At 52.1% G+C, this 12,952-nt stretch overlaps 3 protein-coding genes across 3 annotated transcripts; 1 reads left to right on the top strand and 2 right to left on the bottom strand.

The window, feature by feature from the left end:
- Nucleotides 1-2,466: 2,466 nt before the first annotated feature.
- AAFC00_001188 (uncharacterized protein) lies at nucleotides 2,467-6,507 on the bottom strand (the record flags this gene model as incomplete). The annotated part of the gene is made up of 2 exons (XM_069340349.1): nucleotides 2,467-3,344; nucleotides 3,402-6,507. 2 exons carry the CDS (start codon nucleotides 6,505-6,507, stop codon nucleotides 2,467-2,469), a joined length of 3,984 nt encoding a protein of 1,327 aa, XP_069203817.1.
- A 2,045-nt stretch (nucleotides 6,508-8,552) lies between these two features.
- Nucleotides 8,553-9,854, top strand: AAFC00_001187 (uncharacterized protein; the record flags this gene model as incomplete). Its single annotated transcript, XM_069340348.1, has 1 exon — nucleotides 8,553-9,854. The coding sequence occupies one exon, from the start codon at nucleotides 8,553-8,555 to the stop codon at nucleotides 9,852-9,854; it is 1,302 nt and encodes a 433-aa protein (XP_069203816.1).
- A 405-nt stretch (nucleotides 9,855-10,259) lies between these two features.
- AAFC00_001186 (uncharacterized protein) lies at nucleotides 10,260-12,731 on the bottom strand (the record flags this gene model as incomplete). Its single annotated transcript, XM_069340347.1, has 3 exons — nucleotides 10,260-10,511; nucleotides 10,573-12,116; nucleotides 12,710-12,731. The coding sequence occupies 3 exons, from the start codon at nucleotides 12,729-12,731 to the stop codon at nucleotides 10,260-10,262; spliced, it is 1,818 nt and encodes a 605-aa protein (XP_069203815.1).
- Nucleotides 12,732-12,952: the final 221 nt, after the last annotated feature.

Raw genomic sequence — 12,952 nt, 5'->3', positions numbered from 1 at the left:
TGGTAGATGGAGATGGAGGGGCCGGAAGATAGTAGGTTTTGTTTGTCTCCCTCTCTCGACGACCAGCTTTGTGTTTATTGAGCTGAACATTGCCATACTTCTTCTTATACTTCATTCTTGACGTTCTATGTATTAGTGTGAGTAGAGGAGAGGAAAGCTTCGAGTCATGTCTGTAACGACGATTCGTCGACCATGAAACGCGAGATGCTCGCCTGAAACCCTGTGCACGAACAAGTAGATGGGAGGCTCACTCCACACTCCTCATCTCTTTTTCATCTTGACAATCCCAATTCGCCTTCTACTTCGCGCAAAATCAATACCTGGGAAAAGGACCTCGCACAAGGATGATGACGCAGACATCGACCACGTGAGCCGATGATGAATATGGCCGAGAAATAACATCCATCTTCTTCTTCTTCTTCTTCTTCTTCTCCTTTGTACCGTACCTGTATCGTGTATATCTATCTCAAACAAGCAGCCGTTGATCTACACTCAACAATTCTTTCTTCCTTACCTTTCCTTCTTCTCTTATTCTGGGTTCTTTGCGGTTCTGAAGGGAGAATCCTTGTCCATATCCTCTCTTTGCTTGTCTTACTCGCTTCAGGATCATTATTTTTGACGCCTGTTGCTGTGTGGAGCCGAGAGAAGTTAGGCGTAGGTAAGTATGTACGTCACGTAGGTAATGTCCCTTCCATCGAACTCTGTCTGTTTCATGTACTGTTCCCGTCTTTGAAGTTTTTTGTTTCTAGAACGTGATGCAGAGGCGGTTCAATATCAGGTAGGTCAGAGAGCGGTCTACCCCATGCCGGGGGTAATGTAGAGCACGATGCTGTCTAGCTGCGTGTGTATCCACTCGACTCGACTCGACTCTAGGGAGTCGCTGTCGCTACTACAATTCATACGCTCGAGAGCGTGAGTGAATGGGTGAGTCAGCGCAGGGGTAAATATGAGTCCATTACACGATTATCTCTGCGATATCACCTTTTGGCCTTGTCACACTCTTCTCATGTCCCGCTGACTAGGCTTATGAAGATAGGAGAGATGAATAGTCCTTTTCATCTCTCTGTGCACATGTCGTAGTTCCTCTGCTGGTTCTGTGAAAACAAATAAATGGACTAAAACTCTCCCTGTCTCCATGTAAGTCGTACGCGAATGCAATATTCAATTACGCTACTTGTTTCCAAGCCATTAGAGGAGGAGGAGGAGGAGGAGGAGGAGGAGGAGAAAGAGGAGCAAGAGACTTTCGATCCTCGACAGACGGACTGGAAACACTCCCATACCTCCTTTATGAGCGTCTCTGTTACGAGCGTGGATACGTCAACGTGCACACCACTTCCTCCCGACCTCGACCTGAGCCTCGATGGCACGAAAGACAGAACAAGTAAAGGAAGGAGATAACGATAGAAAGGACCACAAGCGCCCCCTCTCCCACCAAGATAAAAAAAAAGCAGATCAGAAACCCTAAACGTCTCCCATGCCTCAGCGAAAAGAGAAGAAGTAGACCACAAGCTGCACAAAGGACCTCTCCAACCTCTCTCCAACCTCTCTAACCTCTCTAAATTCCACTCCTTTGGAAATGAATATTGAATTGCCAAATCCAGTATACTAAACATGGCTGCAAATGTCCTCTCACACATTTCATGTATCTTTCTGCCTTCCAGGTCTTGGGTTTTCCAGTCCTTGCTCTGGGTCCTTGGTGAGTATATTCGTTACTTCGGGTGCGTTTGGTTATCTTTTCTCGTCGCCGTCGCCGTCGTCGTCTTTTTCTGTTAGGAGTGATGATTGGGGATCTATAGCGTCGTACGCAGCGCAGGAGACGAGCGTGTGGGTAATTGGTGTTAGATATATGCGATTCATAGTATTGTTATCTGTATTGTATATAATACAAACCCTACTTTACAAGTGGTCTGGCACAACATCCCCATCGCAAGAAGGGAACGGCTGGAATAGTAAGTCCTCAAGTTCGTCGCGAAGACGGACAGGGTCGGTCTCTCGACAGGCAGTCAAGGAAAAGGCACTTTGAATGTTCGAAGCAGATGGATGCGACCAAGAACGAACACCTTCGTACAAGTAATACGCAAGCTCTCAGATTGCACGTTTCTCGTCAAGCAATCGATGTTCTCGATTATTTCCTGATTATCCATGTTACACACTATATATATATATATTGTATACGAAGGCATACTTTCCTGGAAACGAGGTATAGCTAGACCTTGGCCACAAGTCTTCACCGCCTCGATTTCTGTTGACCTCTCTTCTTTATCTCGTACGCATGTTTGTGGGATAGTAGAGGGTGCCAAAGTCATGGCCAGCATCCAATTCCCAGCTATCATCGTCTGGCTCCGTCTAGGCTTTCAACAACAGGTGACATCGTGCTCTTTGACGCACTCAATTCACCCTTGCAGATGCGGTACACATGTCGTGCAGCCGTGAGCACGAACGGTAAACTTACACCAAAACAATGCTCTAGAACCCAAGGAAGGGATCCTTGCCGGCTCCATTCGAACCATCATGCGAGGCACTTTCTTCCGGCGAGACAGAGGTGCTGGCGACACTACCGCCTCTGCGTTTTGCTCGTGCCAGAACCGGTGCAGGTGGTGTAGGCAAATACAGCACCCCTTCGTGATAGTTTGCATCGACAAAGGCATCCATGCGTACTGTATCTACCGCTTCGAAGAAATTCGGCCCCTCAGGGCTGGCGGACGGACGTCGACTACCTGAGCGCCCAGATGATAATTGGTTAATGCTTGATGTTGTTGTCGATACACGAGCCAAGTCCGAACCCGTCGGAGACATGATATGGTTCGAAGAGAAACTTCTCATGCTGGGCTGGACGAAAGGGGCAGTTTGGATCGGATTAGAATTGCTGCGCTTGCGTTGATGTTGTAGTCGATGAATTTCCATACGAGGAATCACTGGCGCTTCTGCCGCATCTTTCGGCGTCGGCGGCGGTATAGCATGGTGGCTGGGACGTGGTTGGAAAGGCTCCCCGAGGACGGGTGTAATCTGTAGTGTGGCAGCAGTAGGGTCCGCCGCTTGCGCGTTTCGCGCTTCAGAATCTCGTCTCTTGCTAGGGGCCATCGTCGGCCGTCGCGGCTTTGGGGGTAGACTCTCTGCAAGCTCTGGCGGTGGTAATCGAGGCACTCCAGGAGGTCCACGACCAGACTGGGCCAGGAAAGACAATGCTGTGAGCCATAAGTAATGTCGGTCACTGTTGGGCGCAGTGAACTTCAGTGCTCGTTCCGGCGTGAGAATCAGTATCGATCGATCAAAGACAACGTCTGAGGCGGACGTCTTTGAAAGTGGCTTTTCGTCCTTCACATCAAGCACAGACTTGATCGTTACTGTCGCACAGGTCAGAGAGATTGATATTCAAAAAAAACTTGAATATGGTGTCTTACATTTGCGTCCGTTCTTACCCATCAGAGCACTTCCCGAGTTGGGCTGCTTCGTGCTCCACATGATCGTGCGTTCATACGGTGAAAGCCACACCCATCTCTTGTGCCTTGTGACTCCATGTGTACCATCATCACCAGGAGTTGTGTCGCCAAGGACAAACGACTTTCGTCTTCGCACATATTTCCACAGCCATTCACCCACCATTGTGGCGGCAATGGCATCCACGATAGCACCTTCCTGATCGTTCTCATCGGATACAGATTCACGGTCTGGACCATCCATTGCCTCTGTCCTCTCTTCTTCCGTCACTGGAGAATAGATCATGGTCTCTGATGGTGCGGTGTGATTATCTGGAATATTGAAATCTGGGGTGCTATCGAATGCCATGGATTGAATAGGAGTAAGCTGGGGATTTCTGCGCCTTCTTCGTATCGGCGATACCCTCACGCTTGACCTCAAGGTGTTTGAAGAGTGCGCTTTTCGCAATGACTTACTCCTCACAAGAGATCCTTCATGATCTGATTGCCGCAAACTTGAAGCACGCGTTTCGTGAGGTGTAGGACTGTTAGGGCTTGTGCTCGCTCTGGCACGCGAGCTGGACCTCGATGGGATCGGAAACGGTGGCGGCTGGGTCCCGCCGGAATGAGTACTCGCGCCATTGCTAGTCGAGCCTCGAGTAGGGCTTGGACTACGTGACGGTAAACCAAACTTGCTACGAGAGGACAGCGTTGAGCTGGATCGACCTCTGGAACTCATTGGGCGTGAACCGTAAGAGCTGCCATCCGATCCCCTTCTTGGATGATTGTTCGAACGGCCTGTTGTGACCGAAGCGAATTGGGCGTGATTAGGGGAGATCTCCCGATCTTCCGGCACAGTCTTCGGGAGGCTATTCAAGCCGGTGCGAGATGAGTATCGGGCCAGCACTGGAGGCATTGCTGCGTCGTCTTCTGCTTCGACATCACTCGCATTGCGCTCCGGCGCAGGAAGAGAATCGCGCCACGAGGTGAAGTTCCCGTCCGACGACTCGCGTGAGTGCTTGTACTTTGTAAAGACGGAGCCGTCGCTGTAAGCTGTAGGATCTTCGCGGAACTTCTGATCATCTATCTCAACAGGTAGCAAGACAGGTCGAGGCAGATCGAGCGCTTTGAGACGCAGCTTCTCCATGTTCCGACGAGGAGTACCTTCGGCGAGACTTGGCGGTCCTCTGATCTCGGGTCTCTTGCTGGCTGCAATCTCCTCTGCAACGATCTGCATTGCAGTGTCTAGAGTGCTGGGCAGAAGATGGGGCGCGAGTTTGACAGGTCTCGTATCGATCCTTATTCCTTCTGTCTGCACTGCAGCATCAGAGGTGCTAGCGACGGCAGCTGGCTCAGTCTGTGCCGATGCATTGACCATACCAGGCGGTAAGACAGGCTGACTGGGGGAGGTCGGTGTAGACAACGGGGGATGGATGGAGATGGAAGGGATAGGTAAATCTTCCACTGGGGCGTTGCGTCGTAGTGCTAAGGGATTCGCGAAGGGCGTTGGTATGACATAGTCCGTTTGAGTCGAAGTGCATGTGTAAGTCGGAGTGCTTCGAGGAGTGTCCTTTGAATCGTGTGCAGGATCTCGCTGCGAGACTGTGGTCCCTCGAGGTGTGTCGTTATCATCGTGTGCAGGATCTCGTTGCAAGATCGGGGTCTCTGGAGGGCTGAGAGGGGCAATGTTCTGCCGAAACATTTTATCTGATAGAGATGCACGCTTCTCGACATCCGGAGCATCATAGCGCAAGCTGTCGGTGGACTCAATTTCGGTGAGGGTACGCTTTGCAGGAGATTGATTCTGCGATTTTGGCATGGAAGAAGTGCTATGATCGGTCTGCACTGGGAAATCCAACAGACTTGATGGTCTCGAGGACTGCACGGCACTGTCGACGTAGCGCGTAGGGCTAGGACTGCTTCTGCGGTCCCTGTAGATCGTTGACCCCGACGTTGATCCAGACAAGGAGGATAAGCTTGTGGTAGACGATCGAAACACATCCGCTATGGTTCTACGTTTGAATTCGCCGCTTGTGCGTTTATCTCGCGACTCGTTCGTGAGACCAAGAATCTTCTTGGCTTTCGACCCAGCCATCACCATTGATCGATGTCCAGGAGAAGCGCCGAGCCGAATGTCAGAAAGCAGCTCATCGTCATCATGGTCAGACTCATCCAAGTCGTAATCATCGTCTTCTTCGTCGAAACCCAGCTCATCCGCAAGACTCGTTGACACGATGCTCTTCTTGGGACTATCAAGAGAGGGCGCGACACTCGCGATACTGAAATTGCTAGGGTTTCTTCCGTGTCTGATTGTTTTGTGTGAGCTCACGCTGCCAGTGTCGCTGTCGTTGCCCAGTCCGCTATCTTTGAAGGTGCTCGATCCTCGCTCGCTTGCGCGATCCGAAAGATCCTCTTCAGCGGCGGTTCGCTGAGAGGTCATTTCCTCGACAACAGTACGCAGTCTGCCTTCTGTGACATGTATCCTCGTTTCCAATTGGCGCCTCTCGTTCTCCCAACTCTGCTTTTCTTTCTGCCATGACTGTTGGGACTTGACCGATTGCTCTTCTTGCGATTTGATCGTCCGGTTCAGGGTTTCAATCCTCGACTTGAGATCGCGGTTCATCTGCTTCGCAGCATCTCTTTCTCTTGCTAGGTCTTCAACGGCGTCCAGAGTCCCGTCCTCCAGCGTCTTGAATCTCTGATCAGCCAACCGCGCATCTTTGGCACTCTGGGCCAATTTCTCGGAGAGCGACTCATTCTCCGTCTTCACCGAGTCGAGGTTGACCTCCAGGTTGTCAATGAAGCGGTGCTTCGACTCGAGCTCTCGGCGAAGAGTCAGGATTTCCGACACGAGGGAGGCATGAAGGGTGGGCGTGAATCTCTTAGGGTCCATCTTAAAGACGCCTGCATCACTGCCGCGCGCGTCAGACGGCAAAGGAGGAGGTGAGCTCGAGCTCTCGCGAGACACGGATCTACGCATGGATCGTCGTGATCGAGGTAAAGGTGAGGTCTCATACGGGGTGTCGGCAGAGGAGGTCAATGATCTGGAGGATGTGACCGACCGGTAGTCGCTGAAGTAGTCGGTGGTCATTTTGGGATGATGATGGGGATGGCCCCGTGAACCATCTATCAAGCAGGCGGATGCGTGTATGTTGTGCAATTTGGGAAGATGTGGGTCGCATGCGTTAGTTGTGTGCTGAGACAATTGGGGGCATAACCTTGCGGCAAGGTATCAGAGTCAGGATACAGGGAGTAAGTTCAGGGAATGATATTGGCCATGCGCCGACACGGCGTGCCCATGGATTAGGAAGAGGTTGATGCAGGGCCGAACAAGGGAGGGTGCGCACTCGGTAGAGTTAGACAGACACGAGTGTGGTTGTTACCCTGTATAGAGAGGCGCAGGTGAAGCAATTCGAGCAATTAATCTAGCCCGTCGATCAGGAGAAAATAAAGTGTGCAAGCTCCGGTGATCATGATCGATGAAATGTGATAGGGTGAGAGAGAATTAATCTACATAAGATACTTATTGTGTATTTGACTTCAGGTCAAGAGAAGGGACGACCGGCACTCCTCCTGCTGGAGAAGACTGAGTCGCCTTTGAAACAAGCTGAGGCCCGCTAATGTAAGACAGCGAGGTAGCTTACCTCTTGAACTATGAGTAATGTAGGAAACAGGCAGATGCGAGGCGAATGCGAGGTGTATTGGTCGGAGGCATTTCGACAAAAATGAGCTGGACGGAGAGGTGAACCGACAGAACGGAACCCATCTACAGCACACGGGCTGAGGTGTTTCGAATTGCACATTGCTGCTTTTGAGGAGGATTGACAAGCACGGTTCGCCAGTGGCGGTAGGCGTCCTTTGCGCTCGAGCCCGCGGACGATCTTGACCAAGAAAGAGAGCACCAGTGTCCGCCATTGCGAAACGCTCATACTGCAAGTCGTTCCCTACTCTGTGGACAATCAGTGTGAGAAAAGTCTAGAGCACAGATTTAGAAGTCGTCAGCAAAGCGCGATTGTCCATCTCCCGACCGATGTGCTTCAAAGCTGAGACCTGGTGTCATGTGGGGTGGAATGAGCAGAGGAAAGGCAAGGGTGCTATAAAGCTCCAACACGGGTAGTTGATGAGCATTGGTTTGGCAAGAAGTGTGAAACGACATGGGGAGTCGCGAATGCTGGGCCAATGACACTGAAGGATTGCAGACGACGCACTCTCATGACTCGGCTAAATATCACGAGATGTATCGAGGCGCCAAGTGTGTGATGTGGCTTTGTGCTTGGGAATCACTTATCGTTCTCGAGGTTCTGGTTGGTAGACAATGACATGGCAGCTAAGCTCATCAGAGAGAGGAGAGGAAAGAGAGAGCGCTTGACACGGGTCAACGATGCTCAGATTGACCCGATATTGGGTGTTCTGTCGCGACCACCAGCTAGCACTGTAGCGCCAATCGGCTATCGCACCTGACAGCCGTGTGATAGAATGACATTTGACAGAATCTGACAGGCTGTCTAGGAGAGTGTGACACTCGGCACGAGACGCTTGAGGGAGATTGCACTGCGCAAGGGTCGTCTGGAGACTACCTAAAGTAGGTATAGATGGCTCACGATGTGACGGGCTTTTTAGACTTTCATTTGGTGGCGTTTACGGCTTTTAGCCCTGCAGCTGTCTGTATTAAGGTACCTTATGCTTTCTCGGCAGGTGAACCGATGTGATGAAGACCCGGGACTGCTTCAGGTACAGTACAGTACAGGTTCTGATCGCTACTGTGACTTGGTTGTACACTGCCCTTGCAGCGCAACTACGAGAGAGAGAGAGAGAGAGAGAGAGAGAGAGAGAGCACGGGACAAGGGTTCGGAGATGAGAGACAGGGAGAATGATACAGTCACTATACAAGTAACCGTAGATGATAGAAGCTCTGTTTCCTTTATCTTATCGCGTCTACACAACAAAATGTCGTGCCAAGACTGGGGGATTTTTTGCCCGATGACGAAGAAATCATGATACAAACAATTAGATTCGTTGATCATTTCAGACAAAAGCCACCATATCCCCAAGGGATACCGGATCACTTCGAGCATACACATCGGCCTATCAGGCATATCTTCCCGTAACGACTACACAACCAACAACAGCACCAAGATGTCTTCCTCGCGGGTCGAAGAGCTCCCCGACGACTTCGACGAGAAGCTCGACCTGAACAACCCGCCCGAGGCCGCAAAAGGCGCATCCCTAGACAGCATGCTGAATGCCGCGGGCGCAGCCTTCCCCATGAAGAAAGCCTCAAGACAAGACCACGGAACGGGCCCGGCAATGCCACCGGCGATGGAGTCGGTGAAGCAGCAAAGCGCCGACGAGATCCTAGCCATGATGAACAAGATGCCTCTGTTCATGACGACGCTGGACGAGACGGGCGAGGACGGCGGCGAGAACATTGCGCTCGAGGCCATCAAGGCGTTGGCCTACGAAGGCACTCGGGCGGAGAACGCAGGCAACTTCCGAGAACAAGGAAACGAGCTGGCCAAGATGAAGAAATGGAAGGACGCGCGCGAGTTCTACGACAAGGCTCTCGCTGCCTTGAAGCTGCCTCAGAAGCCTCAGGATGCAGAGGAGGGCGCGCCGGACATGGAACTTGTCGAGCTGGACCAGGAGGAAGAGGCGCGCAAAGAAAAAGAAATCGAAGAGGCGTGTTTGACGAACCGCGCGCTCTGCAATTTGGAGCTGAAGAACTACGGCTCTTGCAACCGTGACTGCGCCGCCTCGCTGCGTCTGAACCCCAAAAACATCAAAGCCTACTACCGCAGCAGCGCCGCCTGTCTGGCCCTCGACAAGATCCCCGAAGCCTTAGACAGCAGCACCATGGGCCTGAGCATCGACCCGACCAACGCCCCCCTCCTCTCCCTCAAAACCCGCATCGAAGCACGACAGACCCACCTCGCAGTCCTCGAAGCCGCGCGCCGTAAACGCGAAGAACGTCTACGCCGGGAAAACGCCACCATCGCACACGCGCTCAAGGCGCGAAACATACGCACGCGGAACACGGACAAGATCCCCGACATGGAAGACGCCGTCATCTCGCTCGAGGACCCGATGAACGCAGCGTCGACGCTGTCTGTGCCTGCCATGCTGCTGTATCCCCTACAGCACCAGACGGACCTGATCAAGGCCTTCCGAGAGGACGAGTCTGTTGGCCAGCATTTGACGTATATTTTCCCTCTGCCGTGGGACGTCGAGCACGAGTATAGTCCCGAGGGCGTCGAGTGTTACGTCGAGAGTATTTCTGGAGGTCTGGTCAAGGTCGGTAAGAAGATGGCCCTCTTAAGGGTCCTGGCTAGCGGGAAAGTCGAGGTTGTAGATGGCTTGCTGAGGATTCATGTGCTGCCTAAGAACAAGGCGGAGAAGTGGATCCAGGATTATAAAAGGATCGCTCCCTCGACGAGGTGAGGAATGGAAAGGGTGATTCTCGCTCAAGAGGACTGCTTTGTCGATAGAAGAGGGGGAAAAAAGGAAGTGACGAGACAATGAAAAAAAGCCATCTTCCATCATGCACGTGCGGCGAAAAGGCCGATGTCCGTATGAGAAGGACAAACAGTCATTCATGCCATCTGACATTCAGCACCTCCAAAGTATCCGACCTCAGCTGTGTTCGGTAGAACACTGACAGCATTGGACCTCGGGATATTTGTCCGCTCTCACGAAACTTAACTTCCTGCATGACTGCTTCGCCAAAAGGTTGATTTTTTTCGATTCGGGCACGAACAGGATTCTATGCAATTCTCATCTATCTATCTCATCGACGCCGTCGTCAACCGCCATACGTCTCTTGCAGACTGCTATCGCAATCGGAATCTACGCTGTCGTGGTAGGTGGTTGTCTGTTCAGATAACACAGAGCACCCCACAGACATCTGAATGCCTCGACACGCTGCGTTCTGTTGAACAGATCGAACCACTCCGATCGCTGCATGACCGGACGACACCACTCGGGGTCCTCCGGTAATGACTCTGGCATCCTGCCGTCCGTGATGTAGTCAATGTATGCGCCATGGACTCTCAACTTCACCACTGAAACGTGGTGATACATACTGGAAAGCATGTAGACCTAGTGAAATCCATAGTTAGTCCAAGAGTGAGAAACGAACAGTGTGCAGGGGCCTCCATACCTCGTCCCAATCACTACCTGGCTCCTTGCCTATAGCCGTATACTTGATCCTGGGATCCCACAGCCGGCGTTGCGGCAACATCTCCTTCCACACGTCGTACTTGGTCTTGACCTTCTTATTCCGACGTCTCTCTGCCGCAGCTTCTATAGCTGCCACTCTCTCTTCCTCCGTCTGCAGTTCCGACGGAGAGTCTTCGGGCCTGCTGTTGTCGCTTGCCATTTCGCTGAACCAATGTCCGCCTTTCGTCGGACTAGGCTTATCCCATGTTCGCTCCTCACGACCCTCGCGACGGCGCTCCTGAGCCAGATGTAAAAGACATCCCATCTCCTTCAGGAGGTCCAAACGCAGACGTTCGGTACGCTGAGCGACTCCGCCTGCACTATAGGCTTCGATGTCCTGGCGTACAAAGGCGCCCATCACAGGTCCCTCGGCAATGCCCTGTTTGGCAACGGTGCGATCCGCGGGGATACGTTGGACAAGGAAAGTCTGATGCCTTATGGGCACTCGAACGCCAGAGACGGTCAGGATAGCAGGCGCACGAGGAGGAATGAGTTTGCAGTTGAAGTTGAAAATGGCAGCTTCGAGGAAACCTTTGACTGTTTCCGTGCGATAGAGGCCGGGCATCTTGATACCAGAAGATATGCGTCGCCCTTTGTACATGGGCATTGGGATATCTGCCTCGGACGACGAATTCGAGTCCATCGAGGACGAGCGTACCGGAGGCGGGCGGAACGGGAAATCCCCATTCGAGTTCAGAGCTCCCGTGAGAGAAGTGGGTGAGATGGGAAGCTCTTCTGAATTCTGCGCATTTGCCATAGTATCCTTGTCCGAGGAGGAGAAGATGAACTGCGAACCGTCTGATCTGAATCCATTGAGCATAGTCTTGGGAGCACCACCATTCGTCATAATGGCGTCTCCAGAGCCATCGCTACGCACAGACGGGCTCTTCGGTTCTTCGTTCTCGGAAATGGAATCGAGACCCGGGCTACCAGGCGGGAAGGAGGCTTCCTGGTAATTGTCTTCACCTGCAATAAAGTAGTGATCCAGATCCGTCTCCCAATGTTCGCTCATGCCCTCCAGAGCACTGAAGAAGTTTCTGAAGCTGGCCAGACGTACGCGTTCGAGTCCCTCGGGAAGCTTCGCTCGGCATACTATTCGGTAGGCTATGTCGTTGTCGAGCTTGAGCTCCTGATCACGGGCCTCCCATGCGGCAAGGTGCTTCTGGGCAGACTCGGCAAGCGGCGCGGTCGTCGAGTCCTGAGAGTAGGGAAGATAATTCCGGCCATCACGATCCCGCGGTACTAGATCGTTGACCGGAGCAGGCTTTTGGATCTGGAAGTTGAAGTCTTGTAGAAGTTGGCCATTGATGTCCGAGGGTTTCTTCAGCTGAACGTATCTGCGCCTGAAGTCAGGCCTTGCAGTCTCAGAGTTCCATTCTTTGGTGCCATTGCCTGCAACAAGAGAGTAGTTGGGCAAATCAACACTTGTAGGTGGCTCAGGTCGTAGTCTTGGTTTCGTTGGATCAACGTAGCTGGCAAGGGAAACTGGGTTCGATATTAGTACATACTTCGGCAGCAGCCAAGGCTGAACGAAGAAGTGCAATGTAAGTCTATCTGTGTTACGATAACCGCGGAGACAGCGAAAGGAGACTCATAGTGCGCCGAAGTGTCATCGGTCTTGACAATTGCAGTAGCCTGGAACGGGCATGTGTCGACATACTCTACGCAACTGAGGTGGCAAGGTTCGCAAGGAAGTTGCTAACCCGAGAGAGCAGGCATGGTTTGAGCAGTCTCAAGACGACTGACGCCCCGCAGCCTCTTCTGAAGTCTGCGTCACAAAGCCAGTTTATGACCCTATACCACAGAATCTTGCGGATTTTCCAAGTAATCATGTCATGCGTATGCGCCACGCAGTGTGGTTTGAGGTAGTCTCCTGTGCGATTGCGTCAAGGCCAGAGCAATGTGAATGTAAGTCTCTAGCGAGCAGACATCACAAAGGCCAATGACGTGCCTCGATCCCAAAGCCACACAAGATACTCGAGGTGCAACGCATGAACAACCACACAGAAGAGTTACGAAACAGCATGGTCGAGAGGAAGTGCGAGAGAGAGAGGCGTAGATGAGATGTTGCGACCTACCAGCACCAATGCCCGTGAACATATCCGTCCAAGAAGCGAAGTCAGGATCCAAATATCACCGTATACCGTATATAGCAGTAATAGAGGGCAGGAAGGGAAGTGGCGGATGAGAAGAAGCGATAAGAGAAAGACAAGAAAGGCTAGATGGCCTTCTTACCGACTATCGCCTTTTGCGAGGGGGTTTCGCACACACTTGGAGGTTGGGATAGATTGTGCTCCGCTTTGAGACAGGACTCAGACTGT

This window comes from Neodothiora populina, assembly GCF_041146345.1.
Source record: "Neodothiora populina strain CPC 39397 chromosome Unknown canker_contig_12, whole genome shotgun sequence".
In the NCBI taxonomy this organism is placed as follows: domain Eukaryota; kingdom Fungi; phylum Ascomycota; class Dothideomycetes; order Dothideales; family Dothioraceae; genus Neodothiora; species Neodothiora populina.
This window is presented reverse-complemented; position numbering and strand designations above follow the sequence as displayed.